Genomic DNA, 26,594 nt, shown 5'->3' on the forward strand with positions numbered 1-26,594 from the left:
AATACAAGTGTTACTATCTTTTACGGATAATAATTTGATATATCAGAAGTCTGAAAGTATACAAGTAACAGCTATAATCTGTTTTCTATTCATATGTGGATATCCATGCTCTTGTTGCATAGACAATTTGTAAAAATCGACGAGGTCGTCATTTTCATACCTGTTGTCTATCTTAACAAGACAATAATAACGACTCTTTATTCTTGATTATCATTTTTTTTAAATGTAGCTTTATTTGATAGGCACTTTTCTTTCAAAGTTGTTTCTAATTAAGACAACTATTCCATGCATTTACTATTGTTATTTAAAAGAAGATATTTAAATCTATATACATTCTGTGTAATGACGATTGAGTATCACTTTTTGTCTTCACTGAGGCGAATGTGTTTGAGCTTTTGATTTTGCCATTTGATAAAAAGACTTTTCGTTTTGAATTGTCCTTGGAGTTCGGTATTTTTGTTGTTTTACTTTTCATGAAATATTTCGTTTATTGAATGGATGTTAGGAACATATGTCGTCTGCATATTCATATACCTTATACATCATTTGCAAGCTCCAATGGTCAGGGTAATGTTTTCACAATTAGGTTAGTTCCTCGATAACCACCATCTTTTCTTTACGTTAATTGGTATATGAAATAAAATAATTTATTCCACTGTTAATACATATTGATAGTTTAATCAATACTTGATTGGTTAAGACTATCCCACGTGTCATTGAACAAATCTTCATATTCCCTTCTGATGATCATATTCCCCTCTGAAATGTCGGGATTACATCGTGCGACGTTACGCGCTGTTAATGTTCATACCGTTTTCAACTTCTTATTCTTCTTAAAATAGTGATAGCAAAAATCATTATCATGTTCAAATTTATTTCAGACGATAAACCAAAAAGACTAATAATGAACTTTTGATCCGTACTGTTCATGAATGTGTATGTCATGTTTAGTTTAACTTATAAAAACAAGCGGATTAGAAAAAAAAATGTATGCAAAAAATTAATTAATGTATTGATAGTAAATAAAGCATAGGCAGTGGAATAAAACATTCATTTCCCTTTGCCTCGGGAGATATGAAGATTTGCTCAACCTCGAAAAAATCATATTTCCCTCGGGCAGAGCCCTTGTGAAATATGAATATTCTTGGGTGAACAAATCTTCATATCTCCCTCAGGGATGGGAAATAAATGTACAGTATCTTACAGATCCGGCAAAACCCTCACATGTTATAACTCGTCGCGTTCAAGTAAATCTGTTTTGTAGTTTCTTGGTATCGTGACGCAAATATTGTTAAACGAAGATAACAGGCGGACGGACGTAAACATAATATTACATTGCCTGAAACAATTGTATGTGAACATACAATATTACAAAAACATATCATATTGACATTGGGGTCTAGACGTAACATGCTAGATTTGATTGTGGGTCCAAGTCGTTTATTTGATCCCCTGACTAGTCTAATGATTCAGTAATCATAGAAATTGTATTTCCTGCTTTCCCACCAAACATGCTGCATTCTTGAGTAGGAGCAAAGATTGGAAGGCTCCAAAAAATAAAAGTGTCTATGCGTTTTGAGTATAATAACTTCTTAACTGCCGAATTTAAAATCACACTCAACTTGCGGGTCTTATAAAAAAACAGGCTATATTCATATTTGATTAACATTTTATCATTTCGAATATTGTAAACGTTTAATTTTTGCAGGTTGATATTTTTTGCGATTTCAATGCATAAACCTTTCGCGCTGGGTTTTTTAAATCGGGTAAAGAGAGCAATTTTAATGGCTCGAGGCTCACAGTCTTATCGATATTGTTTTTTTCATACATTTTACGTGATCACGAATTAAGCGAAAATAACCCCATGCAAAACATTCCACGTTTACTAATCTATGCATGTAAGAACTGCCATTGATACTTAAGCAGTTGTATGGGTAAAAGGTTGATTTAATCCGGGGCTTTTAACGAAATAAGGTTTATGGGATCTAGTTTTTCACATAAATTACTCTTTTTGAGATTTATAAAAAAGCTAATAGAGTTCATAGAGGAATGTTTTGTCAAAGAATTCATATTTACACACAGTAAAACTGACTAATATATGAGTAGTTTTCATCTCAGAAATGACAAAGTAAAAGTCGGTGCGTTTAATTACAGGTATTTTATGAATGCCCTTAAAAGGTGGTTGTCAATAATTTTACCAATGGTTATGCCAAATGTAAGGAATACAAATGTAATGATGCGGAGTAAGGGACTTGGTTTATTAGTAAATGAGTCGTTTATTTTAGAAACAATGACTGTGTACTTAAACAAAACAAATATAATTCCATGCAAATGGTCCTTTTCATCATGCTTCAATTTCCTTCTGGACAGCATTTATGTACAGTTCGGCAATACTGTTTATGGACATGTTGTAAGTATTTCTATGGGAACCAGTTGCGCCTCTTTAATTGCAGACTTGTTCTTGTACTATTATGAATCACTGTATATTTCTAACTCAGCAAAGACCCGTCTATTTTGCATTTAAGTGATAAATTCAACAACACTTACCGCTATCTTGATGACATTTGTTGATAAATATTCAAGAATATACTGCCAAAATTTACCCAAAGGAACTTCCTTATAATACATTAGATATAAACAATATTAACTATCTTGTCCTATGGACATCGATTTTGATTGAGATATATGTTACAGTTTTACAATTTGAACACTACACTTAAATTTCCTACAAAAGGGATGATTTTTCGTTCCCTAATTTTCTTTTTTTTTTCGGACGATAATGTTTCTTTACCACCACCCAACGGTGTTTATATATCATAACTTGTTCGCTATGCCCGTGTCTGTATTGAAGTTTTGGATTTCAATGAACGTAATCGATGTTTTACTGGTAAATTATTGAGTCAAGAATTTCGCTACCACAAATTACAACTTTTCTAAACTATTCCTTAGATACAAATATTTAGTTTGAAAGTTTGTGTGTACCTGTAGATGAAGAATTTCAAACGGAATAGCATATATCATAATTTCTATGGTGATGCTGTTTACCGAGCCCGTACATTATAGTTTCTTTGTCTTTGTTGACATAGTTGTTTGTTGTATAGGGATTAAGATTATAACACAATATTGACTGCTGTACCCTTAATTTTTACCTATTATGAATGTTTGTTTTGCCAACACATTTTTGTCAATATAATGGAATTATATGCGACTTTCATACAAGTGAGAGGTTAAGCTAGCTATAAAACCAGGTTTGATCCACCATTTTGTACATAAGGAAATGCCTGTACCAAGTATGGAGTATGACAGTTCATTTTCATTCGTTTGATGTGTTTGAACTTTCGATTTTGCAATTGATAAGGGAATTTCCGTTTTAATTTTCCTTGGAGTTCGATATTTAGTTATTTTACTTTTCATATACAATTGATTTAAACTAAGCAATCTTTTTAATCAACATACTTTAAAAGGTTACAAATCCAACACAGTAACTAAATCTTTAAATATTATTATAAATTAAAATCATACTTAATATATTGTTATACACATATGTACATTTACGGTTCTACAATCTACAATTCAAGATATTCTGGCATTGCTCAAGGTTAAGTTTTACTCTGACAGTTAATGACGTCGTTACACTATATCCATTCGATGTTCGATGTGTACTGATTGATATGTTAATCTAGGAAAAATAATTTTTCATTATTTGTTATTGACTTCGAACAAGCTTTCAGAAACTTCGAATTCTCTCAGATCTGTACTTTGTGTCTATTTTGTTCTTGTGTCGTATGTGTGTGCATTGTATCAATGGGATGAGTTGAGCCCTTTTTAAGTGATTTTGAAGTTTGTACTTGTGTTTTACTATTACAATACTGTCCCGTATTTATGGAATGGTTTGGCGCAAGCGAACATATTAAATCCTGTATGTGTTTGTCCAAAGTCAGGAAATTCAGTGGTTGTCGTTTGTTTCTGTATATAATATTTGTTTTTTCGTTTATTGTTTTGTACATTTGTCATTTTGGAGCCTTTTATGGCTTACTATGCGGTATGGGTATTGCTCATTGTTATGAAGACCGTATGATGATCTGTAGTTTAAAAATAAGAAAAAAGTTTAAAATTTCGGAAGAAGCTTCGTAACGTCATACACCGAAATATTGAAAGCTAAATATCTAAACAACGATATGATAAGACGTTTAAATACAATCCAACTACTAATTAAGGACAAAGTAGGATTATCCCGAATCCCTGCTCTAGAAATCCATGCACGTTTACTAGTATATTAAAAGGCACATGTAGCTCTAGTGTGCGTCACAGTATTTAATAAAAAATAAGTTAACGCATTAGTGACTGTAAAATGAAATGGCCAGAAATATGCAAACATGATCTTACCAGTATTGGAAAATATTTACATGTTAAACCTTCGACAGGAAACTTTTCCATCATATGTATAGAATGTGTCACACTCATAACAAACGTATGATTCATACTTTTAGTATGTAAGATATGTTTTTTCGCAACAACCCGTTAGTCACGTTTTAGACCGAAACTGGGAAAGGAATCCGAAAAAAGTAAAATGTGTGTCTTTGTTGATGGGAGTCGATTCTGTTTCATGGGAGATATTTCTTAACGCGTCAATAAACGTTCAACGTCCCGTTTTTCTTGTTTGGGGTATGATGACGTCGTAATAGCGGAATCTAATTAGTACAAGGCTTTAAATCTGAATGTTCATTTAAATGCATGACTACCCGACGAATCTGATACCTACAAATATTTTGTCGCTTTTAAATCAATAAGAAGACAACATGTTATGGTAAATTTAGCCAGCATACTTGCTTGGTTGACTCTCCATTAAGAAGTAAGCAGGTTACGAACCGACCGCAAAGCTCTTCCGAACGTTAGAAACATATGAGGCGATAATTGTGGAAACACACTTTCTGAACAATTAAATCATTAAAGTTTTACCAATAATAAGCATTGCAACACATAATATTTAATGTTTAAATTGAAAAATAAAAACTAAAGCCGACTCATAAAAAAATATTAGAAAATCGATAATGCAAGAAATTTGAAAACTGATCAGTAAAAGTCTGCAAATCTAAATTATGATGACATGTAATACGAAAATTCATTCAGGTTACGAAATAAACTTCCCTGCTAACATCAACATGTATTTATTTTTTGATTATTTACTTTTATTGTATATTCTAAATCAAATCGAATTGGTTTATTTATTATCAAAATCAGTTTTCTTTTTAAATCTCAAAAGAATATTTCAATAAAATTTCAAAAATTCCAATTTGTAACCCAATTTTTCTCCGAAAGAAGAACTGTAACCTTATATTTATTTTATGATATTTCAAGAACTTTTCTCGGTTTATAATATTTCCAATATTTAAACATTTCAAGAGAGAACTGATTGAAAGTGCACAATTGTTTCTATGAACGTGTATACACATTCGGAGAACGACATAGTATTTTCAACAAATAAAAGGTTGGAATAATTCTTTTTTTCTTTTTTAAGTTTTGATATTAGAATTTTTCACGATAATCATTTATACCCTCATAGTAAGTCAATGAGATACGAAGTTAGCCCTTGACTTCCCGTCATACTGCATCGATCACGTCCACTCTGCAATTACTTTGATTGTAATGACTTTCTTAACTGTAACGTTGAATTTCAAGTCAAGGAAACGCTGATACAGTTATTAACATAAAAATGTTATATGATTGCCAATGAGACAACTATCCACCAGAGACAAAAAAAAAACGTAGATGTAAGAAACTACATTTTACGTCCACCGTATGGGCTTCAATAATGAGCAAAAGCCATACCGTATAGTGAGCTATAAAGGCCCTAAAATAACATCCAATTGATTTAATGTAAAAACGTCATGAACAATCTGTAAAAAAACATGACCTTGTGCAGTACCAAAATATAGATATCAACAGGATGTGGGATCATAAAGGTTGCAATACGAACGTAGTTATTTCATATTGTAATAATAACAAAACCAATGTTAGTATCGATAGAAACAATGTTCAAGATCTTATAACAGAGTGAAATTGATAGCTTTTTTAGAATAAGTTCCTTCATATGATGGATATGTTTAGTATCTTGACTAATGATTATAAATTGACATCAAGGAGAAAAGAATGAATTGTCATCAATAATTCTATTGTGAGTTTTCATTTTATGATGCTACATTCAAGTAGCACCTTTATAGGGAGTATTTTTTTTCGAGTTAATAAAATATATGATATATGTGTTTCGTATCAAACATCCCTGTAAAAATTGAACCAGTGGTTATTTGAAGTTCTTCAACACGTCACGATATTGCATTTTTTATTGAATTCATCGTTTTAATCGTTTGACGAAAACCATGACTATTTGTTAGACCGTTATATTGTTGTTGCATATTTATTGAATTAGTTCACCCTTTAAAACCACAACTATGTCGTCTCATTCTTGTTTGGTTTATCGCCGAATGAGACATATCACTGTTTTGTTACTTGTCATGAGCAACATGGCGTGTGCAACTAGTTAAGAATATCAGGAACACAATACTTCAAATCCCGATTATGGGGGTTCTTATTGTACATTATCTAGTGTCTAGTATAGTTTTCGGTAGATTATTGCCTTTTTCTGTGACAAAAAGTTTGTTTTTCCATTAGTATATTATTTTTTTTTGTTTTTTATATTGTTATTGGTATTTATATTGTATGAATTTATTTGTTAAATAATTAAGCCTATCAATTGCCCCTCAAAGTGAGGCAAAATATAAAAGATGTTTTCACACAGTAAAACTGTATCATTATTATCTCATTATTTTGAAAATTAATTTATTGATACCTGTGATATGCATTGCCTATTTGGCAAATTATTTTCACAAATGCAATCAAAATTAAAAAACCAATTGTTCAGAGAACAATTGAAGGTCTTTCCACCCATAAAGGTCAATTTTGATATAGAACTATTAAAATATCATATCCAGCGTCATATGATAGCTTATTGTTCACTGATTCCAAACATATATGGTTTCTATACATTTTTTTTCTAAATAAGGGAGATACATTGTTACTTCCGGTTTGAAAAATGTCACTTCCGGTTTTTTTTATAGTTTACTTGATACTGATTCCAAAAATATATGGTTCAATATAGTTTTACATTTAATAAGTACAAAAAATAGCTACTTCCGGTTTACACATGATCACTTCCGGTTGGCTTTTCCATGGTCAGTATTGCAAAAAGTCCCATGGCTTTATCATGTATACAAATGCGGTAAAAACAAAGGTCAATATCTAGAACGTCAAATTTACCAATGACCTTGAGCTCAATTTCAAGGTCATAAACCAAGGGCTTCAAATCAAAAGACCATAGGTCTTAATTTATACATGGTTAATGAGTAATATCACTATATGCCTAATTTTTAATATAAGAGGGGAGAAAACTCCAATTTAATGTTAGTGTACCCTTTCAACCAAAATTTATGTGTTACGACATGTCGCAACTTACAATTTAGTAAAAATATGTTGTCAATATCTTATACGGTTTTTGAAAAGAATTGAAAATAAGCCAAAATCAAAATTTAAAATATGACCTTGACCTCTGACCTTGACCTTATTTTCTTATTTTTGGATTATGGACCTCAAATCAAAAGATCCTAGGTCTCTATCACTTATGGTTTATAAGATAAAAATGCATATCACTAATAACAAACGCATAAGGGGAAATAACTCTCTTATGGAGTGTTCGTATCGCTTCAGTCAAAATAGGACAAATCATGCGAAGGATATAACGAGCAATTTTATAAAATAAATTTGTCGCTTTCTTTTACGGTTACAGAGGAGATGCAGTCACAAGGAAAACAGTGTTCGGGGAAATAACTCCTACAAAGAAAAGTATTCAGTTTCGCAGGGTGAATTTCAAAGCCGCATAAACTGTTCGATATCATATATCAAACATCTAAGCGACATCTTGCGTATAAAAATTTATACGCTAGAAATAAAAGTGGCGGAAGAAGAAAAAAAAAAAAAATTAAAAACCAATTGTTCAGAGAACAATTGAAGGTCTTTCCACCCATACAGATCAATTTTGAAATAGAACTATGAAAATTCAGTTTGAAATATCATATCCAGCGTCAAATGATAGCTTATTGTCAACTGATTCCAAAAATATATGGTTTCTATACATTTTTTCTAAATAAAGGAGATAAATTGTTACTTCCGGTTTGAAATATGTCACTTCCGCTTTTATTTGATAGTTTACTTGATACTGATTCAAAACTATATTGTTCAATACACTTTACATCAAATAAGTACAAAACAAAGCTATTTCCGGTTTACACAAGGTCACCTCCGGTTGGCTTTTCAAGGTCATGTAAATTGCAACCTAATAAAAAAAGTCCCATGGCTTTATCGTGTTTAAATATGAAGTTAAAGCAAAGGTCAAAATCTAGAACATCAAATTAAACTTTGACCTTGAGCTCAATTTCAAGGTCATACACCAAGGACCTTTAATCATATTACCCTAGGTCTTTATTGTACTTGGTAAATGAGTTATACCACCATACATGTAATTTTAAATATAAAAAGGGAGATAACTCTCTTTTACGGTCAACGCACCCTTTCAACCAAAATTCATGTGTTACATGTCCCAACTTACAATTTAGTAAAAATATTTTGTCGATATCTTTTACGGTTTTTGGAAGTAAGTGAAAATAAGCCAAAATCAAAATTTAGAATGTGACCTTGACCTTTGACCTTGACCTAATTTTCATTTTGTTTGGACCAAGGACCTCAAATCAAAAGACCCTAGGTCTCTATCACTTATGGTTTACCAGTTAGAAATGCATATTACTTATATCACATGCATAAGGGGAAATAACTCTCATATGGAGTGTTCATATCGCTTCGCTCAAAATAGGACAAATCATGCGAAGAATATAACGAGCAATTTTATAAAATAAATTTGTCGCTTTCTTTTGCCGTTACGGAGTAGATGTAGTCACAAGGAAAACAGTGTTTGGGGAGATGACTCTTACAAAGAAAATTTTTCCGCTTAGAATGGGTGAAAATAAAAAGCGCATAAACTGTATGATACTATATAAAAAATATCTTAGCGACATATTGCGAAAAAAAAATGTTACGCGAGAATAAAATTTGGCGGAAGAAAATAATGAAAATAATCAGAACAAAAACAATAGGTCTTTCCACAGAAAAGTGGAAAGACCTAATAATCAGAACAAATACAATAGGTCTTTCCACCGAAAAGTGGAAAGACCCAATAATCAGAACAAATACAATAGGTCTTTCCATCGAAAAATGGAAAGACCTAATGATATAACAATTGTAATTCAGACGATGTAAATAGACAAATGATCATCAAGGAAACAAAATACAAATAATATCCAGTTGATCTACATTGAATGTGTTTTTGTATGTCACCCATTAATAGATTTATGTGTTTTTGAATATTACCATGTGAAGAATAGTTGATTGAGATAAACAGCATCAATAAAGTGGATGAATGAAGCATATTGATATACTAGTACAAATCTGCTCTTTGGTCAATAATATTGTGATGACTTCTAAGTGTTTAAAAATCGTTATCAGGTAGGAGTTTGGGAGTTTATCAACACTGAATATTACTTACTCACCAGCAAATCTATATATTTAAAATATATGTTTTTGGAAAACACTTGTTTGCAAAAAGTAAATATTACATCATAAGAAAATTGTATATGACTTAACGACGACCGATTATCACTATTATTATATTCACTATCATTATTCAGGGAATATCAGTGGGACATTCAATGCTGGAAACTGTTTAAGTGTTTCAAATCATCACGACCACCTGGATAATTTTATAGCAAACCCGTGCGAGACAATGTTACATCCGTTCTGTAGAGGTAAGAATATGTTTATGAAACTGAGTATAGTTTCCTCCACTTATGTTTGTCAGTCAATTTTAGCTCCTCACAATTACTTTATTTTGTGTAATTCTAAATAAATTTATTTATTTTGATTCGAACGGGAAAATTAATAGCCTTTTTTTCAATGAGTCATGATGTGAATTTTAGATACTAGTCATGTATTGGTGTTATTAATTTATTTTTGCATTAAGTAAATAGCTTTTTTCTATAGATTAGAAATACACAATGAACTTGAAACCTGTGATTTGCAGGTTATCATATTTGCTTTGTGATACGAGAACTTGTTTTATTTTTATGACTCCTAGCATCTGTGTCAGTTGAGGTTGTTTATAAAAGCATTCATTTTATTATTATTTCTAATTACAATATTCAGCCAGTATCAACAGTCCCAAAGATGACTGGATAAGCTCTTTCGACCATTGTATCCCATCTAGTTTTGCTACGTACGATATTTACAAAAAGTTGAGGAAACAGAATTTAGGTGACTTCTGGCTGGCTAATATTAGAAGACCAATAATCCACCGCTCTGCAGGTATGTTTTGTTAGCTGTCTTTCAGATATATATATATATATATATATATATATATATATATATATTACTAGTAGTACTTTTACTAGAACCTGTAAAAGATTTTGTGTATTTATATATATATATAATTTAATACTTATACCTCTGATGAACGGTTATATATTATTTTGCAGATGATGATAGAATAACGTTATAACAATATCTGATATTGTAAACAAAACCTTTAATTTTGTAAAGGTATATCTCAACTATATCTTTGTTCAAGTTTCGGGTCGCCTTACGCGAATGTATAAATGTTAAATAAGGAGATGAGTTATAATTATCAATAAGACAACAATTCACCAGAGTTCAAATGTAGTGGATGTACGTCCTTTTGGTAATATAACTACTCATGTTTACAGATATCGATACATCTTTATCTTCAAATGTTTTGTTTTGAGCAATAATCCAGAAAATCGCTTCAAACGGAACTGATATCTTCGTTTTGTTGTACAACAACCAATAAATAGAAATCTAGTTTCGTCTGGAGTCTTGGGTGTTCTGACACTTATTCTATTTCCACTTGTAATAATGTACAAACATCGGGCTTCTTTTTCTTTTACACTTGTATTCCAAAATAAATGTCTAGTTTAAGAAAGGAATGCACCTTTATATATATATTTGTTTTACTTTTTTGTTACTTTGGAATTAAAATAAGGTAAGTATTAATGAAAATCGTCTATGTGTAACATGAATAGAAGTCTAGGAAAATCGACAACACACAGAAGTAAATTGTTTGTTTTGTTTATTGTCCATACTGGAATAATCTTGGTCAATGCAATGTGCAATAAAGTTTGCATCATACACATAAAGATGACAAATCGACTTTAGTATTGACATATGATTCCTTAGATAAATTTTTAATGTATTAAAAGGTATTTAACAAAGCTAAAATGTATGCTGTAAACTTCCAATGAATATATAAAATATGACCTTTTTAGAAAGTCTTGGTTGATTTACAGTGAACTAGTGAAATGTTATCTGGAGAAGAACATAGCAAGTGGTTAGTGAATTTAAAAAAAAAAAAGAACATAAATAAAATCTGCCGTCACAATATACATTTACAATACAGGGCTAAAATATCTAAGCATATAATGTAACATTTCTTTATATACAGACTCTGAACCAAAATACTGTATTGCTGTGACCATACAAAAAGGCAATCATCACGTGTCTAGATTTATAAGGCCATGCTTCGAAGAACTACCAGCCGTATGTGCTGACGCAGATATGTCATCTTCCGACACTGGTAAGTGTTGTGTGTCATTTTCAGTTTTATAGACGAATACGATTTTTGATTGCAAAGTTTACTTTATTTAATATGCATAAACCATTTGTTATATATTATCTCTGTTTGTCGTTTTCTTATCTTGTCAGAGACTAATTTATGGGGGGCAGGGTGCCCGGCCAATTTGTAGAAATAGTGTTTAATAATTTGGTTGGCGGTGCTACTTATTCTATCCTGGAGTTGCATACAAAAAGTCATACAATTGACAACATACTAGTTGATTCGTCTTGCAGCCAATTAAAAACCAGTACCTGCATGAATTGCACACCGACAGAAAATATATTTGCATGTAGAAGTGCTGAATGTTTGACACTGAAAAACACTTTGACTGCATATGACTTTAATTAACAACTATTGGGGATAATATTATTATTATTGATATAAGTATTAGTATTAATATACTAATCATTATTTTAGTTTGAACAAAAGGCTTTTTAACTGACAAGTAAGCAAACACAATAACAAAGAGGATATATACATTTATATACATTTCAGATATTCTAATGATAGCGTTGATTATAACAGCCGTCCTACTTGTTGCGGTTACTATTGCTGTGATCGTTTTATACAAAAGGTATGGTTTCCTGTTGACATTATTATCGAATGGATTGAACTGTCATCATATATTCTAATTGAAATAAGATGTCACATTTTAAGGACATTTTGTATTATATGTTTTCGAGAAGTTAAGACAGTTGTATTGGCCACGATACTTATTAAAGAAGTTGACATTATATATTGTAGATATGAATATTATTAAGAAATAATATATGTAACCGAATATTGTTATTCTAACATTATGATATGCATATGAATTATAATAATTGAAATTTGGTAAATATGTTGATGAGCTATCAATTTTGAAATCAACATCTTTAAGGTCATATTGACCTTTAGGTTATAATGGCCCTGTTTACACTACAAACTTCACTCTGAGTGCAGGTAAACATCTGTATCAGACAAATATAGAGCTCTGATGGATTATGTGAATTGTGTTACTGAGTTGGTCATGTCAAGAGAAACTCTAGTGGTTTGTTTTTTATTTATTCATCTTCTGCAGGAATGCAAAAAAGTGCAAAGCAAAATCCAGTTATTTCTTTAATTTTCTGAAACATAGAATGCATTTAAATTTTATATATCCAGGTCATGCAATGCCTTAAAGATTTTCCAACGTTTTAACCTAAGATCCAGCTTTAGAATTTGTTTTGAATTCTTTATAAATTTTCAAAATGTAGCATTCAATTCTACAATGGAATTGTTTAATAGTCCAAATTGTTATCATCAATTCTGCTGTTTACAGTTTGTCAGTTTTGTTATTGTTTCAAACATAATATCCGAAAATGACTTTCGAATTTTATGCAACTATCATACAAGTGAGAGGGTTAGCTAGCTATAAAACCAGGTTTAGTCCACCATTTTCTACATAAGGAAATGCCTGTACCAAGTCAGGAATATGACAGTTGTTTTCTATTCTTTTGATGTGTTTGAGCTTTTGATTTTGCCATTTATAAGGGACTTTACGGTTTGAATTTTCCTTGGAGTTCGATATGTTTGTTCTTTTACATTGTATATGCATAACATGTTTATATTTAGTAAAAATACTATGAAACTACAAAATATCTTAGATATTTTAGACAATACCATTTGTTTTTGTAACATAAGCTATAAAAATTATATCTCCCAGTACTGCCCAAGTTTAAGAATCTTTCCAAGCACAGAAAAACCCCGGACCCGGCGTTACCCGCCCAGGTTATACTTTTCCAACCCTGACGGAAAACGTTTTCTGGTTCAATGCACTTTTATCATAAAATGATTAGAAATATGCTAAAAAAACATAAAAAATGTAAATATAGAAGTATAGTTGAAATAACGTTATTTATGAAGTATTCTTATATCAACTTTAAGTGTAAGTTTAAATTTAATTTATTGCCCCAGAGTCAAGTGGGAAACACTGTATTTATACATGTGATTAGAACGAAAACAAACTCAATTTGTTTGAGCAGACTGGATCGATGAGTGACTTAAACTTAGACTAACACTATAATCCGGTATAACTTGTAAGGTAACCTATAACTATATTTAGCATAATGTTGTTACCGTGGTACAGACATTAATCGATGAAATGTATTTTCCTTCTTTTCAATTTAGATAGAATATTATGTGTTTATGATATATTTATAATCCTTAAGTACCTTTTGATTTCGCCTTGAAACTAAACGGCTAAAAACACATACGTATAGATCTGAATCTACAAAAATACTTTAGTACCGAACAGACATGATTTTTAGATTAAGGAATTTTCTCCCTTAATCATAGCTATTATTCCTATATTCCTAGTCCTGATTATCTATTCGATTTTGGTCCTTTTTGCATAATATCAACTCTACAACGTCTGTATGAGGCTTCGAATTTTCAAATATTTTGAACATGACTTATGAAACAATAATTTTTGAAATCTGCATCTGGTGCAGTTAAATTGGTACCGTTGATGTCTTTCCATAGTATGCATTTAATTATTTGCATATTTAAATTCATGTTCTTTCCACTTGTAACTCACCTCCTTATATATTTTTATTAGACGGACCCCATTGAGATTTGCACATCGCCCATTGGCTGTTCCAAACAATGAAGTAACATACGCTCAGGTCAACAAGCCTACAAAAGAGAAAACACCTGACGACTCGACTAGAAATAACACAGCCGACGATACCTATGATCACATGGAACATCATCGACTGAGTCAGAATCAGATTCCAACTGAAAGTAACTATGATACTATGCAGTCTGTTGGAATTGAAGAATTAGAAAATGACTATGATGTCACTAGTGGAACAGACAGACCAAAACAAATTGTCGCTAATGATACTGCTGAATATAGCCATGTTGAGGTTGAATATCAAGAAATAAAAGATGTGCCGACGTAAGGAAAGCATTGTATTCACTTGGTAATACATGAGCACTGCGTTTGTATTGCATTAACCAGATACTGCAGCGGTGGTAATCATGTTTCTTTTTTTTCAACCTTTATAATACTTTACAAATGAATTTTATACAAATACTCTATGCTTTTGCTATTTTATTTTTAAGATAATAGAAATTTGCAGACTGAAATAATTTTTATTTTTGAAAAGTGCGGTGTATGTATTGATACAAAAATAGAGAAAATCAATGTGTGTGACCACATTTTAATCTTTGTCATCAATGTATGAATTTCGTTGATAATTGATAAAAAAAAAATGAATGATAATCATGATTGTGAGTGTGAGTGCGCGTGTTTCCCGCATTTCGACAACAAGTCAATTGTTAATTAACACTATCCACGAGTCTGTCTTACATATTTTTACAAAAAGAAACTCAACATCTGAAATAAACATATGTCTGATCGTTTTATAATTTGCTGATGAATGTCAATACATAAATAATACATTTTGTATATATAAACCAATCCATGTGAAAAGGTACAAAACGTGTTTTGATAAACTTTACAGGACATGTTGTTAAAGTTTGTTAAAATATTTCTGAAAAACGATTGTATCCATCATTTATCAGAGCTTTAAAACATAAACAAAAGTTAGCAACTGCATTGTATAAGGCGTTCTCTCCTGTTTCTGGTTGCTACACATAAAAAAATATATTTGAATGCTTTTCAAATGTTGTGGTGAAACTGTTTTGTTATGATTTTCAAAATTTGAATAAAAGCTAGCATACAAAGAATATCCGATATATCGAAAGTGGAGAGAACCCGAAAATATAAAAGAGGGACGAAAGATACAAGAGGGACAGTCAAACTCACAGATCAAAAAGAAAACTTACAACGCCATGGCCAAAAATAAAAAGATAAACAGATAAATAATAGTACAGATGACACAACATAGAAAACTAAAGACTAAGCAACACGAACCCCACCAAAAACTGGGGTGATCTCATGTGCTCCGGAAGGGTAAGCAGATCCTGCTCCACATGTGGCACCCGTCGTGTTTCTTATGTTATTATAAATCCGGTAAGTAGTCTAATTCGGTAGGTCACATTCGTGAAAAGGGAAGGGTATTGTAGATACGACATAAGGAACATATACGATATCATCTGTGAAACGGTTATTCCATAACGGTCAACCAACTCGTGATGGCGTCCGTAAAATTTACGAAGGGATGATTTTAACTTCACCATTTGGAACTCTTGGTTTAATAGCTTCCTTGTGAGCAGCAATCCTCTATCAAGGAAATCATGATAGGAAATACAAGCCCGGGAATATCGTATCAATTGGGAGATATATACTCCGTATGCAGGCGCTGCTGGAATGTTGCTATGCAAAATATACGGAGATCTCATAGATCCTTTGAATTAAACTTTTCACACATACGTTTAGGTGTACATTAAAGTTGCTTTTCGAGATATAACAAGCTGTCTATCTAAAAGTTACACAGAATCGTACCACAAACATGTTGATCTAAAAAGCACAAAAATAAATCTTTGGAAATTCCCTCCTTTATGAAAAAATCGGGGAGGAGTCATCTTTATGTGTTTTTGTATCCAAATTTTGTTGTAAATAATATGATCAAGTCACGACATACTTAACACACAAATTGCTGTAATAAACGAATATGCACTTAATTTTGCAACGATAAAGAAACATGCAGCATTCAACCTTTAAGATTACAGATCCTTCCGATCTGCCTCAACATTGTTATAAACTTCCATCTATTTGATAAGCATTCTTGCAGTTAAAATACCCCTTTTTTACATCAAGACACGTTTTATTGTACAGTGTCCAAAATTGTATATCATTTAAAGCATTTAACAAAATTTACATAGATTAATGTAGGATCGTTAAATATTTCCTGTCTGGTATTGATATAAACTATGCTTAATGTTTGTTTATCGCTTCATTACTGTTAATCAACAGTGTATATTCAAGTTGTACGGATGTATACACAATGGTTATATTGGGTTATATTATTCCATCCACTGCTGTTTCAATGATTTTTATTTTGTTTTCATTTGATCTACCTATATTTGTTTACAATCGTTTAAAATCCTGCAGTTAATAAAGATGCCACTATGTTTTACTGCTTTATATTTAAATATAAAGAAGTGCGTCAGTCCAATCTGCATGTATATATGCGTCTGTGAAATTGCATTTATTGTATTTTGATGTGTTGATATATAAAAACAATGTGAGCAAATTCAATGTATTTTAAATTTAATTTGAATGCTGTTTATTGTTTTTAAGATAACATACTGTATTTTTGCAATATTTTGAAGTACTTAAAGGATAAAGGAAAGTCGTACTTAATCAGATTAATATTAAGCGGAAAAAAGAAAAAAAAAACAAATCTGTTATTTCTGAATGTGTACACAAACATTTTTTTATTCGGGCCGTTTCAGAAAAAAATATATAATCTCACAAGAAGAGAAAAAAAAGTTACTGAAGTGTACCGCTATAAATAATGATTGAAACTACTTTTTAATTGCAAAAATAGTCTCAATAAGACCCCGTTTACACTTGTACGAAATTGAACCGATCTTTATTTGAATAGATCTTAAAATGCCCAGTTCGCGTTTACATATGCACAAGCAAAATCGATCGAGATCGATCTTATTTAATCTAGTGCGTTTACACATGAACTTAAAAAGAACCGGTCTGACCTTATTATTTTACATTTCGTAAACAAATAATCGTAAAAATAGAAGAGTATAATAACGTGTGCATATCATGCGGACAATGACACACAGCAAAATCATGGAGAAAATAGTTGGATCATTGGAATTTCGTATGCAATTATTAGGGAGCTACCATTTGATTTTTATAGGGGGACTAGGATGAAAAATTTTGCCCTGCATTTTATTTTTCACTATATTCGGTCCTGCCTTTTTTCTATTAGTTTATCCTGACTTTGTTTACATAAATCTTCCGAAGAAATTAACACAGACATGGACATAGAAACAGCCAGTGAAGAGGAGAGAGCTGCTTTCTTTAGAAATGTTAGAAGCCTTTTTTTTTGCCAAGTTGCTCATCCTGCCTTTTTTTTTACTCAAAATTCCTGTCTGCTTTTTTTCAAATTTCATCATACCCCCTTAATCTTCATTTCCCATTCACCAAATAAAAAGAGATTTGCTATCTTGATTTATTTCTATTGAATATTTTGCAAAGAAAAGGATTTCTGACATTAAACAAAGCTTTACATGTTAAAAGAATATGAATCTTATCTTCTATTTCGTCATTAAAAGATTGCATATTATATTTTCTAGTTTGATATTAAGTAACGACCTTTTTCTATTAGTAGTTTATGAGGTCCAATTCCAAATATTGTTAAAAAACATCTTTGAGGGTATGTTAATTTCAATAAGTATCATGGCTCAAAATTTAGGTTCGATGTTTATTTCCAGGTGTATTAATTTGTCTTTTTCTCTCATGTGTTAGAAAACTTTGAAGATATATTTTTTCATCATATTTTTAATGATTGTTTAAGATTGACAAAGAATATGTTTTAGTTTCACAAAGAATTTGAATCGATATAAATGTGAATCAATCTAAATAGATGAAAGTACCTGATACTCTTGTAAATTAAGCAATTTGATGTCTGTCTAATTTTATTAATTTTTGTTGTTTGGCTGCTGTCTCATTGCCATAATACTATTATTGATATTGTATTAAATACCTTTTAATATAATTTGATTTTTTATACTTTGTTGTATAAAGTGATTGACCAGCTTCTAGTTAGCCCTAAGTTCAAGTAAATAAAGAATTTGAAATTTACACCGCATCTTTATAACTATTTCATGTATTTATCACATTTAAATTTAAATCTTTTATTTCTATCATCTCCTTCAAAATATACAGAGGAGTAGATTATACAATATTAACTTATGAATAACCAAACTTTCATAAACGCTGGAGGTAAAGCCATTTTGATATGTCCTGTCGAGTATGAGCCTTTCAGAAAATATATCGGGTTTTCCTTTGAAATAGAACTTCTCATGTTTTGTTTGATACATTGTAGAAATTAAATTAAAAATATAATCGTCTTATTCCGTGTTTTCCGGAATCAAAGTTATACAACAGAGATTTGCCCCGAAAATTTTTAGTAATAGGAATTGTCAAAAAATAAGTGACTGCACAACCGACCACACTAACCACCAACACCTGACTCATAAGTTGACAAAGACGATAATTACAGAGACAAACTACAACTAACATAAAAAGGTTCAGATAGTACAGGTACACAATATTTTGTTTTGAGGTTTAACCAGTTTAACATGCACACAAACCTCCGCTTTTGTATATTTAGAGCAATACACAACATTAAATGACCTGCACTTTGCCAATATCAATAACAAGATGACCACTAACTTGATCTTGGAAATAAAAGACGGTACATAGTTTTGAAAGCAGGTCAAATGTGCACGCTACAGCAGAAGGTAACTAAATTGTCATATTTACTTTAGACTTAAGTCAATTTCTTAATGTTAACAATTATATATTTATCCACCCTTGAAATTGAAATTTTAACATTTTAAAATTGTAATGCCTGTTTTGAACATCTTAAAATTGTATTGTCTGTCGTTGGACCGGTTGAAATAATTGATTAAGTATTGGTGGCTAAAAGTACAACGGTCGAAGGAATTTCGAGAAGGAATAAAACAAAGTCGAGAATGGCTGCCATTGGGTGACAGGTACTGACACTGGGAAATCTACTTGGGATATAAACAGAATACTAGTATATACTGCGACGTACTCTAAAAAGTAAAGGCCAAAATGTTGTGTATATTTTACCACCTGTATCTAGGAGTAAAGGAGACAATCTATACAAACGATGCATTTGGAAACATAGTTATTACACTGCTGCTCGCTGTCACTCACTAATAGTTATATATTTACTATAATTATGTTTCGTCATTTACAATGATCATTGTTAAGTCCTCAATGATCTCAAGGTACAAGGTCTTTTTTTTTTTAAATAACATGATTTTCTAATTATATAATATATAAATGTAAGTTTACATAACTTTGTAAACCAGATCAACACAAATTAAAACTATCTTCTACGTTCAAATTTGATATCACATATTTTGCTTTAATTATAGGATATAGTTATATTGCAGCTGCTCACGAAAAGTTTAAAAGGGACAACTGTAGTTGTCTTCCTTCACTTTTAGTTTAGGTCTCAGTCGATCTTCAGTGTCTTTTTTTTTAAGTCTATACATGAAAGAGCTATATGTGTGGTATTCTGTATTTCAGGTAAAATGGGGAATCCGCGTAAATATTAATTCAATATAGTCAACAAAATTCGAATCAGTCAAATGATTTGCAATATGCATATGCATCGTCTTAGGATCGAGGAATCATATTATAAACAGCGACAACGAACATATAGATATGTGCTTACATAATTATAAGGTAATTCATTTTGAAACAAGTGTGGACACAGATCAGTATGGATAGAAACCCGTAATTCTTTGATTAGTGTTAGTTTGTTTGACAGTGTTATATTCCGCTGGTTTATCAATTGTGGTTCCCTTACAGATTTTCGTGAAAAGGCTTTTCAGTATCTTTCGCATAAGGTTCTGTGTGAAACTGTGTTCGGCGGTTTAACAGCCATTCTAGGATTCTGGCATCGATCAAAATCTCGAAATTAGTATAGCGTCATTAATTCTAAAGATTATAATGTTGCAGTAGTTTAGGAGGATATTATATGTATAACTATTTGACTAAGTATGGATTTTCAACATGATCATATGTTAAACTATGTTCCACACTGATAACAATTTTTGTTTCAGACATAATAGAGGAATTTCCTTGCTCCCTATGTGTATGATTTTGTTTTTAATGTGTGAGATGGTTTATGAAAAGCTGTCTGTACGTAATTCCCATATTGTTCTACCAATTTTCCATCCTGATGATCAGTTTTTTTTTAATTTTGATCAGGCAACACAAACGAAAAATTAGTATAGGATCATCCCAGTATAATAAGATTTTTTTATGATTGGGAGATAGTTGAGGAAGAATCTATGTGTATATATGGCTCATACATTTAGTTCTATGTGATACTTTAATTTGTTCAATGGTGGTGACCATCTTAGATTTGGATTGACAAAAAAAAAAACTAAAAGTTGGTACTTTTATTTAGATTTTTTTCCGATCATTCCTAAATAATAAAATACACATGTGACGTAAATCTGTTGTTGTTGCTCATCTTGATTCATCAAGACGCTTTGCCCTTTGGATATTGCTATGGTCACTTTCTTAAAAAAGTGTTCACCCATGGAAATAGTTCTAATGGACGTAACGCGATATCGAATGAAGATGAAAACTTAGTAAAACGGCAGAAGTCGGTTTCACAAAAACACTTACGACTAAGATTAATCGTAAGTCATAAACAATTCAGTAAACTTACGATCAATCTTAGTCGTAAGTTTTTTCTGTGAAAACGACTCCTGATACTGTTTTTGAGATGGATCGTAGTCATACAATGAACACCAAATATCTCATTATTAACAAACAGCTTTTATTTGCAAGACGTAATTCCATTGCATAAAATGTAGTATCGTATTCATTAAAATTCATCAACACAATCCGCAGTTTGTTTCCGATGCAAATCTTGGCTGAATTTCTGTCACACAAATATTATCCATTGCGTGCCATTCATCTTCTGCGCATCTACAAAATATAAACTGCGTTAACTCAGTTGAATTCTTTTGTAATATTGAACACATGAACATTATTGAATAATGAAAATTAGAGATAAAATATATTTCACTTAAAGATTTGCTTTTAATTTTACCGTTTAAATATCCATCTCCTTGAAATTCAAAATGTATTTGGATTTTGTACAGCAAAAATCTTTCGTTGCATTTGAAAACAGAAGTGTTACTCGGATAGTTTCTACAATAATTTTGTGATTAACTAGAACAAATAGTTCAAGGAACTGAAATGGTCAAAATGGCGTATTCGGAATATTGTTTATCTGTAGCAGTAATGGATAGAATTTGAGTCTTCTGTTGAATATTTGGCGCGGTTTATTATTCAAATATCGACAGAAACATGATCGAATTCATTTACTGTTGTTGATATATGTCTAGTGGCAAATATAACAGTTTATACTAAGTGGCAAATGATTCAGTTATATCGGCAGTGCAAATGATGGAATTAATCTTGAAATGTTTAAATACAATTAAAAAGTAGTGTTTCACTTAAGTAAAAGACATACACAACGGAATCCAGAATTTTTTTAATCATGTGGATTTGTTTATATTACATATTTGTATAAAAAATGCATAAACATTTTGTTCGTTGAAATGAGCAAATGGAAGACAAACTGCTGGGTTGTGCATGAAACACTATTTTCTTGTTTAATTTTTCTCCATTTAATGTTATGGTTTTCTTTATAGAATCACTTTTTATTTCCGATATGACTTATAATCGAGAACATCTTATTTGTTAAATAACCTAGACTAAAAAGTTACATACCTGGAAATTATTTTACATGTTTAGTTGTACCATTTCATTTTTCTTAGACGATTCTACACACAATATTTATGAAACGAAAAACACATATAATCCATTACCATGTATGCATACATATTAGGTTTTCTCTCTCCCGAAATATCACTTAAAGACACAAGTACATGATCTAAATATCTTTTCAATCACACTGCAAGAAAGACGTGCGTATCCAAAGACTTAAAATATAAACCTTTGGGACTTCCCCTATTTAATATACAATTCATCATGCAGAACATATATGGTTGAGGGGTGGCAATCTCAACCATTTTCAAAATATTTGAGCATTTTCATATGACAGAGGGTGTGGATGACCTCTCGGGACGTCTTATATATATATATATATATATATATATATATATATATATATATATATATATAAACAAGTCTAAATTGAAAACAACGTTCAAACCTATGATTGCGTTGGATAAAAACCGCAATTTTTATACGTGTGCATGCAAAACAAATTTCTTGGTAGAGGGGTCTAAATACAGCACAAACTACATTTTCCAAAAGACCAAAATGAGTGAAAAAGTATATTTTAACAAAACGCATTTGACTAGCAGGTCGAACAACTGATGTTCTTAAACCCTGCTGACTGCCATTGGCGATTGCCAAATAAACGGATCACAAGATATATATATATATAATTTAACGTATCTTTCTTATGACAAACCAGAAAAAAGATATGATAAAGAGATGGGGACCTTGATATTTGAACATTCTCAAATGGCAGGGGGACTCACCCGATATATCATACAAATCATTTTGACATGACAAACAGGAATACATATGGTTTAGGGATGGGTACCTCGACCATTTACATGATAACAGAACATTCTAAAATGGCAGAGGGCGGGGTGACTCTTTGGAACTAACCCTATATTTCATTTGATTTGTTGTATCATGTAGAACATTTTCAATTCTTTAGATTTTACATTTTTTTTTAAATATTCTGTAATTGAAATATAATGTTCAAGGTTAAAGTTCTAGGTCATAAGTGACCATTGACCTTTTAACCTTGTAGTAGGCCATATGGTCCCATGATCATTACTGAAGATCCTGTGTGTCTATCGCTAACTGTTCTGAAGTTATTGTGGAAAGCTTGCAATTTTGGAGATCTGCTGCTGACCAGTTTAAGTTTTAAAAAGCGGCGGAAGAAGAACTTAGCAAAGACAATAATGTTCTACACATTGTATGGAAGACTCAATTTAAAAAAAAACAGCAATCGAATTTTTATGTAAAGTAATAAATGAAAGCACACCCAAAACATCACAACAAAAAAACCGAAAGACACAGCTTAATGATATGTATTCACTTAGTTCTAGTTCAAAACCAATAACAACTAATACAAAAATCATGTATCCAAAGACAAAATAGACAATCAGTTATGTACACAGTCTGAAAATTCTGAAAAGCCTGAAAATTATCGCCCTGTTAGTATCTTAAGTAGTGTTTCTAAGATATTAGAAAAAGCTGTATATTTACAATTTGAGTCATGTTTAGTAGAAAATAATATTTTGTCAGTCTGGTTTTAGAAATTCATTTTCTACCGATAGCTGTCTAATACATTTAACAGATTATATAAATCAAAACCTGTCAAATGTCTTTTTACTGGCATGGTTTTACTCGATCTACAGAAGGCATTTGATACGGTAGACCATAGGTCTTAATTATATATGGTTAGTGAGTTATATCACTATATGCCTAATTTTTAATATAAGAGGGGAGAAAACTCCAATTTAATGTTAGAGTACCCTTTCAACCAAAATTTATGTGTTACGACATGTCGCAACTTACAATTTAGTAAAAATATGTTGTCAATATCTTATACGGTTTTTGAAAACAATTGAAAATAAGCCAAAATCAAAATTTAAAATATGACCTTGACCTTATTTTCTTTTTTTTGGACCAAGACCTCAAATCAAAAGATACTAGGTCTCTATCACTTATGGTTTACAAGATAGAAAAGCATATCATTTATATCAAATGCATAAGGGGAAATAACTCTCATATGGAGTGTTCGTATGGCTTCGGTCAAAATTGGACAAATCATGCGAAGGATATAACGAGCAATTTTATAAAATAAATTTGTCGCTTTCTTATACGGTTACGGAGGAGATGCAGTCACAAGGAAAACAGTGTTCGGGGAGATAACTCCTACAAAGAAAAGTATACGGTTATGCAGGATGAATTTCAAAGGCGCATAAACTGTTCGATATCATATACCAAACATCTAAGCGACATCTTGCGAAACAAAATTTATACGCAAGAAATAAAAGTGGCGGAAGAAGAAAAAAAAAAATAATTAAAAACCAATTGTTCAGAGAACAATTGAAGGTCTTTCCACTCATAAAGATCTATTTTGAAATAGAACTATTAAAATTTGGTTTAAAATATCATATTCAGCGTCTAATGATAGTTTATTGTACACTGATTCCAAAAATACATGGTTTCTATACATTTTTTTCAAAATAAGGGAGATACATTGTTACTTCCGGTTTGAAAGATGTCACTTCCGGTTTTATTTGATAGTTTACTTGATACTGATTCCAAAAATATATGGTTTAATATACTTTTACATTAAATAAGTACAAAAAATAGCTTCTTCCGGTTTACACAAGGTCACTTCCGGTTGGCTTTTCCATGATCAAGTGGCTTGCAACGTAATGCAAAAAGTCCTATGGCTTTATCACGTATACTAACGAGGAAACAGCAAAGGTCAAAATCTAGAACGTCAAATTTACCTATGACCTTTAGCTCAATTTCAAGGTCATAAACCGAGGGTTTCAAATCAAAAGACCATAATCATATATGGTTAATGAGTTATATCACTTTACGCCTAATCTTTAACATAAGAGGGGAGAAAACTCCAATTTAATGTAAGCGTACCATTTCAACCAAAAATTTATGTGTTACGACATGTCGCAACTTACAATTTAGTAAAAATATGTTGTCAATATCTTATACGGTTTTTGAAAAGTGAAAATAAGTCAAAATCAAAATTTAAAATATGACCTTGACCTCTGACCTTGACCTTATTTTCTTTTTTTTGGACCAAGGACCTCAAATCAAAAGATCTTAGGTCTCTATCACTTATTGTTTACAAGATAGAAATGCATATCACTAATAACAAACGCATAAGGGGAAATAACTCTCATATGGAGTGTTCATATTGCTTCGGTCAAAATAGGACAAATCATGCGAAGGATATAACGAGCAATTTTATAAAATAAATTTGTCGCTTTCTTTTACGGTTACAGAGGAGATGCAGTCACAAGGAAAACAGTGTTCAGGGAGATAACTCCTACAAAGAAAAGTATTCGGTTACGCAGGGTGAATTTCACAGGCGCATAAACTGGTCGATATCATATACCAAACATCTAAGCGACATCTTGCGAAACAAAATTTATACGCAAGAAATAAAAGTGGCGGAAGAAGAAAAAAAAAAATAATAATAATCAGAACAAATACAATAGGTCTTTCCACCGAAAAGTGGAAAGACCTAATAATCAGAACAAATACAATAGGTCTTTTCCACAGAAAAGTGGAAAGACCTAATAAAATAACCACCTAGGAAATTTTAAAATAACATAAGAAAAGATTGGTACAAGTATTATCATGAAGGATCTCTGTGTAGATTCTAAGAGATCTAGTGGCTATTGAATGTAGAGGCAGATGACTTCGTTGTAATGTTGAATACTTGTTGATGTCAAAATTAAATTTTCACAAAGGAATACCAGATACATAGCCAACCACACTTGTATCAACCAGAATTTATTTATATCATGTATAGATGGTGTTTCTAGACTCCTACATAGAACTGGAATTTAAAAATATAAATACTTAAAGAATCTAAGATAGATAGCGCGGGTTTTTTTATCATAAAAAAAAATGCAAACAACGTCTTCCCGCAGACTACATTTTATAACTGGAAGTTACTTGACCACCACCGCTGAATAACTTAAAGGGATATAAACGAAACGGGTGGCTTCCTGAAAAACAACTTAATGGACTGAAATGATATAATCAAGAACTATTATCTGATGGTTATTTATAGAATCTAAGTATCAATCTTAAGTGAAAATGAATTTCATGGAGAAACATAGAGTTAAAATATAAGTAGTTCCTGAAATTTAAATTGCTATTTTTTTTTTACAAACCACATATCAGAAAGATTACAAATAATGTAATTCATCAAGAACGACAAAATAGCCTTTTCTTCGGATGTAATGGCAATTATTTGAAATCCAGAGTACGGTCACCATTATAAAACATAGATAATAAATTAAAACCAAACGTTCT

General features: G+C 31.2%; 1 protein-coding gene across 1 annotated transcript; it reads left to right on the forward strand.

Moving 5' to 3' along the window:
* Positions 1–11,632: 11,632 nt before the first annotated feature.
* LOC127706792 (uncharacterized) lies at positions 11,633–17,749 on the forward strand. Its single transcript, XM_052211483.1, has 3 exons — positions 11,633–11,749; positions 12,284–12,362; positions 14,367–17,749. Exons 1-3 carry the CDS (start codon positions 11,731–11,733, stop codon positions 14,710–14,712), a joined length of 444 nt encoding a protein of 147 aa, XP_052067443.1. The 5' UTR covers positions 11,633–11,730; the 3' UTR covers positions 14,713–17,749.
* The last annotated feature ends 8,845 nt before the right edge of the window (positions 17,750–26,594 follow it).

Source organism: Mytilus californianus, unplaced genomic scaffold, assembly GCF_021869535.1.
Source record: "Mytilus californianus isolate M0D057914Y unplaced genomic scaffold, xbMytCali1.0.p SCAF_6, whole genome shotgun sequence".
Taxonomy (NCBI): domain Eukaryota; kingdom Metazoa; phylum Mollusca; class Bivalvia; order Mytilida; family Mytilidae; genus Mytilus; species Mytilus californianus.